General features: G+C 33.3%; 2 protein-coding genes across 9 annotated transcripts in view; one reads left to right on the top strand and one right to left on the bottom strand.

Annotated features, from left to right (window-relative positions):
- Positions 1-9,182, bottom strand: part of LOC100644526 — a 30,287-nt gene extending 21,105 nt beyond the window's left edge. Inside the window, exons 1-2 of one of the 3 annotated variants that reach the window (XM_048408362.1) lie at positions 8,992-9,182; positions 286-800 (exon numbers count right to left, since the gene is read on the bottom strand). In XM_048408362.1, the coding sequence (XP_048264319.1) occupies positions 286-453 (168 nt within the window). In that variant the 5' untranslated portion in view covers positions 454-800; positions 8,992-9,182. Of the gene's footprint in view, positions 1-285; positions 801-4,521; positions 5,089-8,991 lie in introns of those variants that run through there. The other 2 variants (XM_048408361.1, XM_048408363.1) reach the window with 2 other exon arrangements.
- Positions 9,183-10,959: 1,777 nt separating this feature from the next.
- LOC100651207 (leukocyte receptor cluster member 8 homolog) lies at positions 10,960-16,333 on the top strand. Of its 6 annotated transcripts, none has more exons than XM_012311519.3 (6): positions 10,960-11,118; positions 11,201-11,339; positions 11,878-12,281; positions 12,374-13,551; positions 13,633-13,966; positions 14,060-15,024. In XM_012311519.3, the coding sequence occupies exons 2-6, from the start codon at positions 11,272-11,274 to the stop codon at positions 14,434-14,436; spliced, it is 2,361 nt and encodes a 786-aa protein (XP_012166909.1). In that variant the 5' UTR covers positions 10,960-11,118; positions 11,201-11,271; the 3' UTR covers positions 14,437-15,024. The 6 variants fall into 6 exon arrangements, with proteins under 6 accessions (XP_012166909.1, XP_048264321.1, XP_012166910.1 ...); XM_048408364.1 differs by having other exon boundaries at positions 10,982-11,115; XM_012311520.3 differs by having other exon boundaries at positions 10,983-11,118; positions 11,204-11,339.
- The last annotated feature ends 440 nt before the right edge of the window (positions 16,334-16,773 follow it).

Genomic DNA, 16,773 nt, shown 5'->3' with positions numbered 1-16,773 from the left:
TGCATGTTTCGATCGATGGATTTTCTCATCTATACAGTAAGTCGCGAGATGAAAAGAATTTATTATTTAAATTTAACAATTGCGAGAGTATAAATATTCTTCTATAACTCATTGTATAAAAATAAACCGATGCACACAGATACTTACATAAAATTAATGCCAATGTATGTTCCGTTCCGAATTATTTAATTTTTTTCTGCCATCGTTATAAATGTCCATTTTGCGTAAAAGTAATCATTCCATTTAGCTGGTAAATTTACAAAGAATAAAAAACAGAGCACCAACCTGCAAATAAGGGCTGGCCGCAGAGAGAACCAAACGATGCGCCAAAAATCTTTGTCCGCCAGTACAACAGAGAGCTACATCGGCGAATCTTTGGGACAGCATCGCCTCCTTGAGGAATTCCCCGACATCCGGTGCCCTCCCAGAAACCCTGATCACCTCTCCCATCATGCTCCAACTTGATAGCGATGACACACTACTTGCGGTACTCTTCAGTCGCTATAAAGCAGTTCGAAGAATCGCCACGTGTTTCAACTTCTCTTCATAATATCACGCTTTATTTGCCAAATATGTCCTTCGTTTAAATAGTTATATACATCAGTCAAGGTCCGATTTCATTTCGTCGAATTTATATGTGCATGTTGCATTCAAGTACACTGATTTCCATAAAACACGTGTCCACATGATGAAAACGGATCGGCGCTAGCTTATCAGAGTCCTTCGGTGTTTCGTTATAAATAGAAATTAATTATCATAGAGACAATTCCAACCATCGATGTCCAACGTAGCCAGCGTAGCTACAAGAGAAAGAGAAGAATTCTAAAACTTGTAGATGAAGCTTCCGAAGTAATTCGATTATCTAGCAGCTTTCGTCAAGTTTATCTTTCTCCGTGTAACTTTTTACTCGTGCATCATTTTTCATACAGGAACTTTCCAAGAAGTTAACAGTCTGCCTCTTTTTCTTGAACTTTCAACCGATCTCTTATCTTCGAAACTTTCTGCAAACTATTCTATAGAATTTAAAGACAAGACATTCAAGAACATCGACATCTCCCGCCCAATTTTATTTTTAAGATAGGAAAGTAAAATTGAAAATACATTCTATTTAATTCGATATCTAACAAAAGTATTTTAAGATCCAATTATATGTCTGAAACAAGAACTTCAATTTCAAGATTTATTATATCGTTTAGCAAAGAAATGGGAGGATTTTAAAAATATGGACATCTATCTTTGGGAGATCCTGTACATATCACAGATGACAATAAATATGTCACTCGTTTATAAGCTGTTATCCACGTACAAAGAAACAAATTGTTCAATGATTTTAGAAGTGCGATATATCGCCTCATATTATAACAGCAGAAATTGACGAGCTCCTTTATTACAGTTTATTAAACTAGCGGTTTTGCGTGAACCACGGTTCATGCTACTGTACTGTGAAATTACTTTGTGGCTAAGGAATTGATATCCTATATAAGATAACACTCCGAGCGAAGCGTGCAGCACGTTGAACGGCTTGTCATTGTCATACGTGTGATTGAACAAAGTTGCTCGAGCCACTTGCGATTCCAGTACCGCTGGAACCATTTTGAGCGCGTTTATCGATTGTAAATAAAAATACGCTTGTACCATTAATATTGTAACATTAAGATGAACGTGCTACTTACACCCATCATATAAACACCTCAGTGTTAAGAACAACTCTTATCTATTTACTGCTAACTCGTAGTACGAAAATATTGATTTCTTTTCAGTTAACGAAGAGAATGAAATTCGTGGGTTTTTAAGTTGTCTTAAATTCTTGAACATCTGAATTTTTGGACCTTTTTATTCTTGAGTTTTTGAATCACTGAACTAACGAGGCTAGAAATTTGTACACTCTTAAGTTCTTAGGTTTGTTGAATTTTTAAACTTTTGCGTGTTAATATTCTGGAGACTTTTGCATCGAAGAATTATCGAATTTTTAGATTTGATTTTCAAACTTTTGAGTATTACAATTTTTGGGCTCGCGAGTCTTTATGTTTTTGGAGTTATGAATCTGGCGAGTTTTAGATTGTTAGATTTTTACATTTTTAGATATAAATTCTTGGATTTGCAGACTCTTGGATCCCTACGCCTCTTAACTTTCAGATTGTTAAACTTTTTAACCTCTGAACTTTCGAGTCCTCGAGCTTTATAATTAGTTTTGGATTCTCGTTTTAATATCCAGTCAACTGCTGCGTTTGCGCCATCGCATAGAAATAAACAAATGCTCGCCTGTCAAATGAACGGTATCGAGAGACAGATTTATAGACGATTCGAGTTGCTTGTCATTGCCGAGTGATTTAGAAGAATGATCCGCTAGCCTTGATATTTTGTTTAATTATTATCGCGATAACAGTGCCGGTTCATATCGGTGCCTTTGGCAAGCGGAGATACTGCCTTCACGTTTGTTTAATCCAGGAAATTGAAAAAATCTATCGAATACACTTTATGGAAATACGATTTTGCACTTCCGAATTTGTGGAAAATGTACATACTTTGCATACGCGATACAGAACTTTTGAGAATAACATATGTAGATACAGAGCAGTTCATCTTCATTATTTTGAAATATTACTATCAAATACAATAAATATCAAATATTTTGAGGTGGTTATTCAAATTAAAATCATTTAGTTTGACGCTGAATCGTCTACATGTTTGACCTAAAAAGTTCGAAAAAATCAATGATTAATGAAGCATTAGTATGATAATACTTCGATAACGAATCATAACATAATAAAATTATTGCCGATTTACTTATCGAAATAACGGTCTGCGTTTTACTCGTTAGATGCGGCAAAATATGACATACAACACGATTTTTTGGTAGATACATGGATAATGTAAATTTTTGTGCGTAGATAAATGCGGAGATAAGTTAGAACGAATGTCCTACTATATAACGAAACATAACTCAGATTAGTATAACACGATACCTTGTCTTTTGATAAAGAACAGCTAATGATTATTAACGTTTCTTTGATACATCTGTTAACTCTTTTGCAATCGTTGAATTTTTATATTTCAATTTTTTTTTTTTTTTTGTTTTAAAAAACAAAACAAGATCTTGCATGTTTTTAAAAAATGTTTGTCTTAAAATTGAAACAAGAGAACATGTACGTCAGGAATAATATGTTTTGCACTTAAATATTTTCTAATATTAGAAAAATACAATTGAATCGAAAATGGCTAAAAAAAAAGGCAGAGTTAAAAAAAGCTGACAGAGAATAATTTTGAACAACGATGTATCAGTTATAATTTATGAATTACTTCTTAAATTAAATGTTTTAAACCAAATGTAAAGGTACTTTTGATGTATCATTGGCTGACAAAATATTGAATTTTAAAATTGCTCTCCCATAAAAGACTTATCATGTTTTGAATCTATGGTTTTCACCTGGTACTTAAAAGATTTTACATTTTCTTTATTTAATTATGTTCATAAAAATACTAATTTGCATAAACGTTGGTTTGATTATCACGGATACAATCTTTTTCATTGCTGCAATAAAAATTTGTGCGTATCAACCAATACCTCGACGTCCTTTGATCCATGTTCACGATATCATCGTGTATTACGGTATTATTGTAAAAATAAATCGATTTTTACGAAAACTTTGTGAGATACTCCATTAACTCGTAAATTTCGCCCAGAACATTTTGTACACAATACAACCTCGTTTTTTTTTTTTTGTTTATTTCTCGCTGCACTATTTTCTTCAGGATACAATGGCTTGCCGATGCTTGAAAATTTATTATACACACTTGTCTCAAGGTTATTACGATTTTGTTACACAGTGAAACATATTTGTCGATTTAATCAACGATTTATTATTTCCCGCACTTCACCGGCTTCGCACTAAAAACACGTTACTTTTTAGCTTATTTAATTTTATTAGCCACTTTGTTAAATTCAACTATAATTTTACACTAACGATAAGATATAAATGACGGACATTCGTTTGAACTTTATTGTGCACAAAGATGCGTGTCAATCTGACATTTGGATAATCGAAAGAGGTTTGGCGAGTCCGTTAAAATGTAAAACCTAATCAACGCGCTGTACACGAATTACCTTATTAAGATTGTACGAACAGACTTTTCAATCGAATATAAGATATAATTCTCTGTCGCGTGATAAATCACTCTTTCTCGAAGTGTTCACTTTCTTTTGACTCGATATAAACATCGTGTTTCGTATCCGCATCTAATTGTTTTACGTCCGAATTTCAACAGCTACAGTTAGTGAATTAGGTGAATTATCGAACGAATTACTCGATCGATCATTTCCAATGTTTTCTTAATATCTGCCCTAAATGATCCCTTATAGTCCGACTAGATAATCGTTACGATGGAACGTTCAAAATGGAAATATCAATTAATAATTTTGCTGCTAGACAATGACGTACTTCGAAAGCAAGTGGACAAATAATGCTTCTAAAAGAGTTAGAAGCTATCAAGTGGAAATCATCGATAATAGGTGAAACTAACCGTGAAAAACGCGTGTACCTCGAATGTTTCAGTATCGTACTTATTAGAACGAGCGCAAGAGTCCGGCATGATAAAATTGTTATGCAGAATGGAACGAGAACTCAACTGAGAACTCGCGGGAATTCTGTGGATCACAGAGTGTTTACGAGATACCCGTCGCTGAACAACTCAGCAGGGCGACTGCCACCTGAAATCCTCAGGTGAGCAGAGGCCACCTCTGCTCCTTGCAGTCTCTCAACGGAGAGAGAACTCGAAGGAACTCCTCCCATATCGGTGCTCTACTCCCTCCTTGAAGTATAGGTATACTTGCGTTTCCCATCGTGCTACCACAAGCCACCGACCACCAACGCGGACATTCGAATTTTCGAATTGACGATTAAATGAAATGACATCGTTGTACTAATTGTGTAACTTTGCTTTCTCGCTGAAATATTTTATTCTCCAAGTTCGAACATATTTTTTTCAAAAAACGAATAATCGAAAAAGAGATATCGTAACGTGTTGTAGGAAATTAACTACTCTGTGATGTCACACCGAAATCTTTTACGATTACAGCAACGTGTTTCATATATATAAATTTCATTTATTTAGATAACTTCTTTACTTTCTAAAAAAACTATGCACTGACATATATTGCTTACAACAGGACAAGACAAGATCTTATTGTATGTACATAACAATTTCTGAGACTCGTATACCTTAAATAAATATAATTTTTAAAAGTTTGTTTAGAAAACATGTTTATTTTGAGTTTCATAAATCCCTAAAACTTTGTCTTGTTGCTATATAAGAAAATAATTGCAAGAGTAAAGCTCCTTAAACCTTTTCTTAAATATCTATTGTAATACTGAACTATTGTACATATCTAAACGTATTTTAATTTTCTTCAGAATTTTGGACAGCCGAGTGTCGTTCGAGATTCCCGAAAAACAAAATACCAATATAGGGTTAAATGTTAAATAATGGTGCAAATTACACATAATCACAGTTTTATACGAGACTAATGTACGATTTAAAAAGTTATAAATTTTAAACGCTAACTATTATTTTTGGCACTAAAACGCTTTTAACGGTAATTTTATCTATCTACATCTGTCGACGTCATTTCTCGACATTTTAACCATAAAAGAAAGTGGGAATCTATTCATTCGTGTTTCGTTGAGAAGGATTCTATTTCAGATAAGATTTGATTGCTACTTCGCATCGAGAAATACTGATGAGTTCGTTGGGATATCAAGGAATTGTTAAATTACGATCCTCGTTCTAATTAAAAAATAGTTTAGTAATAGTTAGAATTAGTAAATCTAAATAGATTTACGATCCTCACCTGGCAGATGCGTAGGGGCGACGGATTTAGAGTGAAAGCGACAACGTCATACTCCGCAACTCGCGTTTGTTTTAGAAAATACCTTATCAGGGTCGTGATAATTAAGAGACTAGGACAACACCCGCTTTCTTTTATGTTTTCCATCGGTGAAAAAGGAATCGACCAAACCACGAATCGTCTTATCATCAGTTCCCTTTTTGAATTAAGATTTTAATATAATCATTGGACGATTATCCGATTGATCAGTTTTAATTAGTACCATACGAGCTAAAAAATTTCGGTGCTACGAAAAGAAATGTATGTTGCGCGTAAAAACTTAGGATTACGCATATATTTAATTAGGTTAATGTAGGTATAATTTGGTTGCTGTGATCTCAGAAGAAGTCAACTCTCTACACGTTCGATTGGCCCTAGCATAATTACTCGCAATCAAAATAGAAAGAATCGTACACAAGAATTAACATTAAAAAATACTATTTTTAAAATACTAAAATTTTAATTCAATCGTTGAAATATTCTGTCTACTCTGTAAAGAAATATTTAGATACGACACATATTAATTAACTCGATAGAGAAACAAATGACTCTCTACTTTATACAGGTCGATAATTGCAATTCAAACCTGTGTAGTTAAGGTTTGTGGGACACATGTTCGCTTGATGCTAATGCTGAACTTATTAGCACGAGTCAGAAACGTTTTCCAGGTTGATTATCGAGCAAACACAATATTATATCGGTTCCCGTTTCACCCATTATTAGCCTTCTCCGTTGATATTCACATTGAATCGTTGAAATTCTAATTTATCGTAATGTTCCCTTATACTGTTATTCTCATTGAAATCTGTGACATTCTAATTGTACGTGGCACGTGACAAGGTACAAGCGACACGTACTATAATTTATCGATCTCATTTCTTCCGTAAAAATATGCCAACTCGTTTTAATAATCTTGATAAGTTATCTTCTGATAAAACTCATTGCACTCATAACATTCGATAAGGGCAACATTCATTATAATTTGATGCCGTTAATCGGATTATCATTTAACTATAATACAAAAATTTCTATAATTATGTAATTAAAAGATAATAAAAAGAATATTATTTTCATTACGTACAGTGTATAAGTGACTCACAAAAATGTGTGAATAATTAGTATAGAAAATTTTTTTCATTGACATTGTCGCTATCAATTATAGCGATGGAATTTGAAATCAATCTGGAAATATATGTGAAAATTATAAAACGTTTATTGCAAACATACAATTAATAAAAAATTAGTACATCATATAGTAGGTGACGGCACTAAAAAAAGTATATTAGGTTTGTTAATATGATTAGTAATTGACTATTTAAATAATCTTGGGACCTCTGTAAATAGTATGGTCGCAATAAAAATATCATCGTTCGTCGTAAAAAATCTTTTGTACAATACATAATAGAAATATATAAATAATAGATAATAGAAGAAGTTTTTACAAATATTGAAATATTTTTTGCTTGTCAATTTTATTTCTTCCACGGATAAATACATATTGAACTATAGGGAAAAATTAAACATTATAATGTCTGCGGTAAAATTCACCTCTATCGTAATATCGATATTTTAGTTCGATGGTATTTTAACTTCTAGCTCAAGTTTTTCATATTTGTGCAACGTTCGTTTGTTTCACATAATTCTTTTTCAACAGTTTGTCGTTTCATCGCGTTTCGTTTTTAATTACTTATTCAAAGGTTAATGGAAAGAAGTTTGTAGTATCATCAAGTTTAAACTTGAAAATCAAATTTTTTATCTCGGAATAATGAGTATGTTTGGAGACATAAAGGTGAAAACGTGGTCACCCGTGATTTCTTGCAAAATTCCAGATAATATCGTTTCTTCCCAATTCGCATCATCTAAAATATTTACTCCGTCTTACGAAAAGTACGTTATTCGATTAAATTGAAATTTAATTTAATGATTGGTAATTGACCAGTTATTAAACTCCTTATTAAATTGAAACGCTCTTAATATTTTAATAAATAATCAAGCCACATTTTCTGTAATATCGCAGAGAAAAACGTCCTTGTATAGAACAATTATTAACGAATGAATATCAACGAATCTGGTGGCAAGAAAAGGAAATGTGGGACAAAAGGTGCAGAACAAAGATAACGACTAAACAATTATTGCAACGCATGGTAAAAGAAAATATAACATAATAACCATGTTATTAAATTTTTCGTCTATTTAATGAAAAATACCTCTACACGATATCAGTTATTACACTTATAAAAATGCCTATGTATAATTGTTATTAAAGGTAATTCGTAGAAAATCGAAAGTAGTTCCTCCTATCGATAAACCCAAAATGACTAAAAAACCAAAGAAAAAAGGAAAAGTCAAAGAATCAAAGGACGATAAGAAGGAAGAAGGAAAGTCTTCTACACAGAAAACGGAGACAGACAAAACGAAGGAAAGTAGTGACAAAAAGTCACCAAAATAAATTCTCTAGAAGATTACTATTGGTTATAACTGAAATTCAAATGAGTTTTCGAACGCTCTTTTAACACAGAATTTTATAACTCGTAAACGTCGGGATCAACGTCCATCGGTTTTATTACTCAAACCTTGAAAATCGCGATATCTAGCACAACATATACACGACTACACGACTAAACCGTGCTTATTTCCCTTCGATCTTTGCCTTCGAACTATTTTTCACGTACAACGTGAAGAAAATACAATTTTTTGATTACATTTAATTCAAACCCTATCAAGTATTATAAGTTATAAATTTATAGAAATTTAATAAATCAATCTCGCGTAAGCAGTAGATGATGTTCTTCTCACCAAAAATGCACGTAAGAAGCTTTTTCTCGAGAGCACAAAGAAGCATAATTTTATCTTTTCATAGTTTCGTTGCGAAAACTAATGTATCTGAGCAGAACGTTTTATCAAATAAATATTACTTTGAAATCATTTCTACGCGCAACCACGATCATAACCGCAGTAAAACTAGGTAGATATAAAGGAATAACGCTTAAGATTATAACAACGCTATGCAATATTTGTATAGTAACGGATAATGCACGTAACAATTACGTGATTTTAATGATTCCTTTTTTTCGTTTATATATAGTCTTTCTAATGGTATTACTTACCAATCTGTCCTAGTATGATAAGTTTTCGCGAAGTCTACACTACACATGGTTGCAGTTTATGGAAAAACGAAAGTGGAAAATGCTGATGCAATCAGCAACGATAGTTGAGTTTGATTTCCAGCATGTAGAATGAATTTTCAAGGGGAAAAAGAATGTTGTCGCGGGTTTCACGCTTTTCGCGACAGCCGTAGATCTATTTTATTCTATAGCCGAAATAAATGATTCTTTTATTTTTCTTAATACTTAACGCGTCTTGAGGAAAAAAAAGATATATCTTAAAAGGATTTATCTGTTATCTCTAGATATTTAGTTTTTCTTTGTGAATATTATGCATAGACTTTGTTTTTTTTTTTTTATTCCTTTTTAAATTTTTTGTTGGACAATATTTTTGAAAGAAAGGTCCAGAACCCGTTCAAGGCGAACTGCATGCCTCTATAAATATCTATCAATTAACTATCCGATATTTCATCTACAAAACAAGATGAAACAATCACCTTTATTGCATCATGATCGATTCATTTGTAACAAGATATTTTCTATTTCGAAAATATATTTCTTTGCGGTGACGTCAATGGGGCGCCAAATAATATCAAGAAATGTGCCTCGTAAAACGGAAACACAGTGCATCTTGTTGAATGTTAGTCGCAAGTATTTATTTTGTATAAAAATGTATATGAAGAAATGACGATAATTTTATTTTTTTTTTTTTAACTTTTTCATTTATTTATATCTTGATTAAGGACTTAGGAAATACCTTAAACAGCAAAATCACGGTGACATAAAGAAAACAAAGTCCCTGCGATCTTTATGATGCATACTATTTATTTGTATTTGGAATAAAAAAGATTTTTATATCGATAGGTTAATTAGATCAGCATTAAGACGTAGAATATTATTCGCATCGATTGCACGCTCGTAAAAGAAAGAAAAAATAAAACAGGTGAAACGGCAACATAATTCAATCATAGAACAATTAACCGTGGATTAAGAGATCAAACGGACTGCAGTTTCTACTTATATGTTTCAAAATGTCGTGTTCCGGCATGGAAAAAAACAACACATCTACATACAACTTCATTCGATATCCTTCGAATATAATGTTACATTCGTGCTAGGCCATATTCCATTTCTACCATTTCGTTGCAAAACTACCTAGGTGTTTCGTTACGTTATACTACCGCATTAAATAACAGCCAATCGACAATTGTTTCCTATAAATTCTTCGCGACGGTGAATGAAAGAGAGGTCAAAGCAAATCGTCGTACAATATGACCATTTTGCACGCAATGCACACCCCCACACGCTTTCTTCAGAATAAAAGAAAATCTAGATTATGAAGAACAAGAAATAAATTCATAATTTTGCAAGTGCATTATGTTTAAGAATTGACTACCCATAAAAATATTTTAATATTGAATATTTCTATGAATAACGTAATTTTGAACATTTCTGCATTATACATTCTATTTCATTCGCTTACATTAAAATCTAATGATTAAACGGATTAACATATCGTTGGTTTGCTTGAAAAGTAATATCTCACAAATCATCATATTTGAGATTAATTCTAAAATTGAGGTACTTTTTTAAGAGGGACATAATTACTTAATAAAATTATGCTATTTAACAAGAACAATATGGCAATTCAACAATTATTTAATAGTAAATAATACGCATAAACGATATTTTATCGGAGACATTCGAAATCTAACTTAAAGAGTAAACAAATACACATGGGTGAGTAACTAATATTTACTTAAATCTATTATTTCAAATAGATTTCCTAAAAAATTTACTTCTTTATCTGCTACATTCTTTGAACGAACCAACAATATGTGATATATGTAATACATCTTTTTATAATTCAAGATAATTCCATATTAAATAATATACAAACGCAATAAATAAATTTATAACGATACTTGTACACCGTTATAGTATACTTGAGAAAATTCGCGCGTAGAATTCGGATAATAGTGCTGCCACCTAACAAAGGCTGCAAACGTTTTACGTCGCCTGAGTACCACTTTAATTTGTCGAAGCGAATAGTCAAACCTAAATCGCGACTTTTCGATAAAAGTCACTCGAGAATATTTTAACTTTTTTCCCTGGTCAATAGAAACCGTGGTAATGCAAACGTGTTTACGGTAGTGGAACGTAAAGTGTACAATTGTTTAAGCAATTCTGATTTTGTTCTTCGGTATGTCAGAAGGCGAGGCTACAGCATCGCAGAAGAAACAGCAGCCATTTCAGCAACAGCCACAACTTGGAATAGGCTCAATGGCGAATATGGCATGGCAATATCCCTCGCCAAACAATATCCACAACATGTTTCCCCCATATTCAGGGTAATTGTCTACATCGATTTAAGCACAAAATTATTGTTCTACTAATGAAAATAACGCGATATTTCAATACGAAGTATCTTATATGCATTTTAGGAATAACGTATTATGCACGTTATGTTCGATGATTTCATATAATCTTTTTAATTTACAATTCTTTTTATATTTCTGTTTTCATTTGCATTTGAACTAACATAAAACAGTTATCGATCGAATAACGAATGGATAAGGAACATATAGGAAATAAGTATTGTAATATAATACATATTAACGTGAATAAAAGACGCTTTGTAATGACCTAATTTTAGATTAACATACATGATATAAGTAATTTGGAATAATAGTAAATTATTTATTTTGGTAAATAAGGTACACCACAATACAAGTAAATACTAAATAAAAGTTTAAAAACTTTTTGTATGATACTTTTTATTTCAATATTTGGAAATTTTTAAAGTTATGATGAAACTAATAATAAACCTTTTGCAACATTAAGCACTTCAGTTGCATATATTGATACGTGTATTTATGTTTTTTATAGCCAGTTATATGGACCAGGATATCAAGGTGTACCTCATCAAGGACAAACGTTTAGCTACTATCATGCGATGATGCCAGGATATGGACAACCTTTTACTCCACAGCAAATGCAACAGCAGCAGCAGCACCAACAACAGCAGCAACAGCAGCAACAACAGCAGCAGCAGCCACAACAGGACAACAATCAAGGAAAACAGTTACATCAGCAACCACCAGTACCCGGAACCCCCATGTCTTTGGATGATGATTCTGAACTTCCTCCTTTACCTCCTGGACCACCCCCATCAGTACAGACATCTCAACAACACAATAATCAAATACAACCATCTATGCAGCCTCATCCAGGGTACATGTATAATGCTTTTCCATATGGTACTTGGAATGGCATGCACAATGATATGTCCCGTAAGTTTTTTTCTTAAATAGAAAGTATCAGGGAATATATACTTTTATTTAATATATATAAGATAATACTTGTTTTCATCTTTTTTTTTCAGAATACAATAATCAAATTCGTTTCAATGTATATAACAAAAAGAATGGTTTGGCTTTTCTCTCTCCATCTGGCAATAGTGGAGCTGCAAAGAGAAAACGTAAGCGGAATAAAAATTTAGCAGCTCAGTTCAACAATAGCTTTCAGGCAAACAGTCCAACAACGAATTTCGTACCGGGTCCCAATTTAAAGACCGAATTACCACCTTTACCTCCTGCACAGTGTGAAATAGTGGCTCCTCCTCCACCAACTGAAGAATCCCCTGCTCCTACTACACCTGCTATTACAACTGTTAATAATACAATTCCTAGTGCTGGCACACCAGCGGTAGGTACACCCTCTATCGTGACAAATCCCAGCCCAGTCGGTGATTGGCCTGACAGTTTGAAGAACTATGTAAACAGGTGTTACGAAAAATGCAAAACGGCAGTAGACAAGGATCAAGTTGAGATTATATTAAAGGGAAAGATTACGCGTGCAGCGAACGATGGCTCGCTTTGGGTAAAAGACTGGGACCAAGAACCATTGCCTAGCATTCATAGTGAACGTATGACTATGACGATAAAGCCTCAAAAACCGGCCTTGAAATTAAATAATTTGCCAAATCCGCTGATGAATGCACAGGGAGGCTTGCGCAAGCCAGGTCTCTCCACTTCTCTTGGGGCTCGGCTTGGCGCGCGTCTCTCTGTGAATTACAAACGGTCAAGATCGAGGTCGAGGACTAGATCAAGATCCAGATCCAGATCGAGATCAAAGTCCAGGTCGAGGTCGAGGTCAAGATCGAAGTCAAGGTCGCGTTCGAATACACGTAGCCCACCATCACGAAAGTACAGGCGTAGTACGTCATCGTCGTCGAACGTTAGTGATCGGGAACACGATTATAAATCGTTAAAAACGAAAAAATCTACTAAAAACAAACTGAGTCACAGCAGCAAGAAAACAAAGAAGACTAAACAGATGAAATCACATTTCTATTCAGAATTTGGTTTAGCTACAGGAAACACTGAGGAATTAGGATCTAAGGAGAAATTACAACAACGTGCTGCAAGATTTAACGATACTATTTCCAGGACAGCCAACAATGGTGTTAAAGATGACTCATCTACAGACTTTGATTTTACTGGACTTCACATTGTCGGAGTATGCAAGGATATAGAGAAACCTTATTTACGTTTAACATCTGTAAGATTTCTGTCATCGATTAAATTCATTTGAAATTGGTTTGTAGAATTTATAAAAATACTCCTTATTTTTATATTATAGGCTCCAGCTCCCTCCGCCGTTCGACCGGTAAGTGTACTCCAAAATTCTTTGGCACATGTCAAGAAACGATGGGTGGCTGATCAGGACTATAGATACGCTTGTGATCAACTTAAATCTATTCGTCAAGATCTTACCGTCCAAGGTATTCGAAATGCATTTACAGTCCACGTGTATGAAACACACGCCCGCGTCGCTCTAGAGAAAGGAGATCATGAAGAATTCAACCAGTGCCAGACTCAGTTACGGATGTTGTATCAAGACGTCGGCGGAGAAAATCGATGTGAATTTATTGCATACAGAATATTGTATTATATTTTCACAAAAAATACTCAAGGTTTTTAATTATTTTATTATGCATATAATTATGTAACATTACCATTAATATTCTTTTTACATAAGAATAAGAAAATTAATACTTTTGCTACAGATTTAACGACGATTTTAGCAGCTTTATCAGTAGAAGACAAAAATGATGAGTGTATAAAACATGCGCTCAAAGTGCGTTCAGCTTGGTGGTTGAAAAACTTCCATGCCTTTTTCAAACTATACACTTCTGCCCCACGGATGGCAGCCTTTTTAATGGATTGGTTTGTTGCAAGAGAACGCAAGAATGCATTGAAGAGCATGATAAAGTCGTACGTACTAGACTCTTTAGAAGTAATCATTTATATCTACTTGTCAAAATATCTTCAAACGATATTTTTCTATACAACATTTTTACAAAAATTAATCATGATAACGCTAAGAAATATAATGGATCAAAATATAACTAATTTCATATTAACAGGTACATTCAATTGGTAAACTGATAGATAGCGTTTAACTTTAAAGTATTATAATCTTATTTTACAATTTTTTTGCAATTTTTTATAACCAAAAAACGAATTTTTTTCATTTTTTTAAACAGTCTTCAAATATATTTCTATAAATAAATTTAACGGAAATATATATATACGAAGGTACAAAAAGTAAGAAATAATTTATTTTTAGTTTTCCTAAGAACCAACATTATTTCATGTATATAATGGAACAAAGGAAGTGAAAGATTGCAAATAATTTTTTTAACAATTATAATTATACATAGATTTCTGTTACAGGACATCGTAGCTGAAAAATGACTAGTTTTGTTGTTGTTTATTTTCATTGTATTATATATATTATATGTGTGTGTGTATATATACTTTGTGTATGTGTCCATTGCACAGTTATCTAACGATACATTTCTTCTGCTGTTTAGTTACCGGCAAAATTTGGCGGTTGATTTCGTCGTAGCAGAATTGGCCTTTGAATCTTTGGACAAGTTTTATGAATTTGTCAATGAATTGGGGTTGGTTTATGCTGATCCTGAACAACATCTAATCGACTGCAAGACAAGCAGTGGTTCTGTAGGTGCTTGGTAAAAAAAGCAACTTCAATTTTTTTGGTGGAAGATATATAAGCGAAAACCATTGTCGTGCACATTCATAGGCACAAATCTGTGTGTGTATATGCATATGTTTCCCAATTATATGCATATGTACACTTCACATACATATGCATATGCATGTGCATATATTTAACTACACATTGATCTGCTACTGATTCTTACCATCCCCTAATCATTGTTCTCTTCGTTGATCGACGCCACACAGTCGAGCAACAATTTGTAAATGAAAGTTTTCCCCGCAATAATTTGTACATATACGTATCTCAATCTCAGCCCGGCGCAAGCGAAGAATCCACATACAGGCTGATGAATTGTACAAAAGAATTAGGATGACCGTTTTAAAGTCGTCTGCAACTACCTCAATAAAACTCGGTATGAAGCCGAGGCTCGTAGTAAATTACGGAAAGAGAAAGGAGACGATAGCAAATTATCTTCAGGAAACAAACACTTCTCGTTTGGTCAAAACTTCAAATTCCTTCGATCGCGACCGATCGATTCTCCAAAATTAGTTCATGTTATATATTATACGTGTTCTTATTCTTGTGTCTGATGATTCTAAGCGTCTTTTTCTAAATACTGTCCGCTGCAAGGAGTTGGGATTTTTTAACCACTAGCCAAATCTTTTGCTCTACGCAAGAATCTACATCTTGTCGCCATCTTCGAGAGGGAAACTTCGACATTTCGTATTGGGGATTCACAAGCACGCGCGAATAGAAATACAGTGATTGTTTCTATGATAGAAAATAGTAAAGAATTGGAATTAATGAACGTATTAAATATACGTAATCGCTATGAAGGGCTTTCCGGTAAGAAATGTATTGAGTTTAAAAGGATATTGGCATGCTCGACAACTCGTCGACGAAGAGGGAAGAGAAAGGAAGTCGGAAAGATCTCAAGTTCGGTTCGGCGGTTCAAGAACGGCTGGGTGGTAATAGCCACACGAAACATCTGTACAAAGGGAAAGAGAAAATACTCGACTTAACGTGTTCAGCCATCGAATTATAGGAACTTTTAACGGGACAAATGCATATTGGCATCTGATGCCATTCTCGCGTGTGAAGAGTGATTATTTTTATCTTTTTAAATATTTATCGCAGGACAATGTTTTTTTCCTTAATAGTCTATTATCAATTCTCAAGTATCGAGAATTTCGTCTCCACATTTCATCCAAAACAGGAATGCAAGGATATATTAAATGAAAGAAGACGGACATTTTTCATTGTACCATCACGTGCGAATTTAGTGTTGTACGTAATAAATTATTTAATTTTCGGATATTATATTACTTCTTAATCTAATGTTATGTTAGAGACCTAATAGATTTAAATTAAATGCAAATCGTGATTTTACTACTAATAAATACAAAATTTATTATATGTGTATTTCATGTTTCAACTACTAAACCACAAATAATTACTTACTAAGGTCTGTAACCTTTTTTCTCGATGTCGTTAAAAATTATAAAGATATTAATACGGCAGTCAATATGTAAATCTGTTTCCAATCATAAATGGAAGTAATCATACTTTACATGATGCATAATGAATCTTCTTCAGTCATTCAGATCTTTTAACGCGTTCTTTTATCTCAAGAGGATTTATCTGGTGACTAAAAAGTAAGATCTCTTTGGTGTAACTGTTCTCTGTGTATTTATTAAATTTCTACACAGAGACAATGAAGTTATATCAATATTGCGTGCTATCACGCAATTTGTA

The sequence above is a fragment of the Bombus terrestris genome, chromosome 9 (assembly GCF_910591885.1).
Source record: "Bombus terrestris chromosome 9, iyBomTerr1.2, whole genome shotgun sequence".
NCBI lineage: Eukaryota > Metazoa > Arthropoda > Insecta > Hymenoptera > Apidae > Bombus > Bombus terrestris.
Note: the sequence above shows the minus strand (reverse complement) of the source record. Positions and strands in the feature narration are given on the sequence as shown.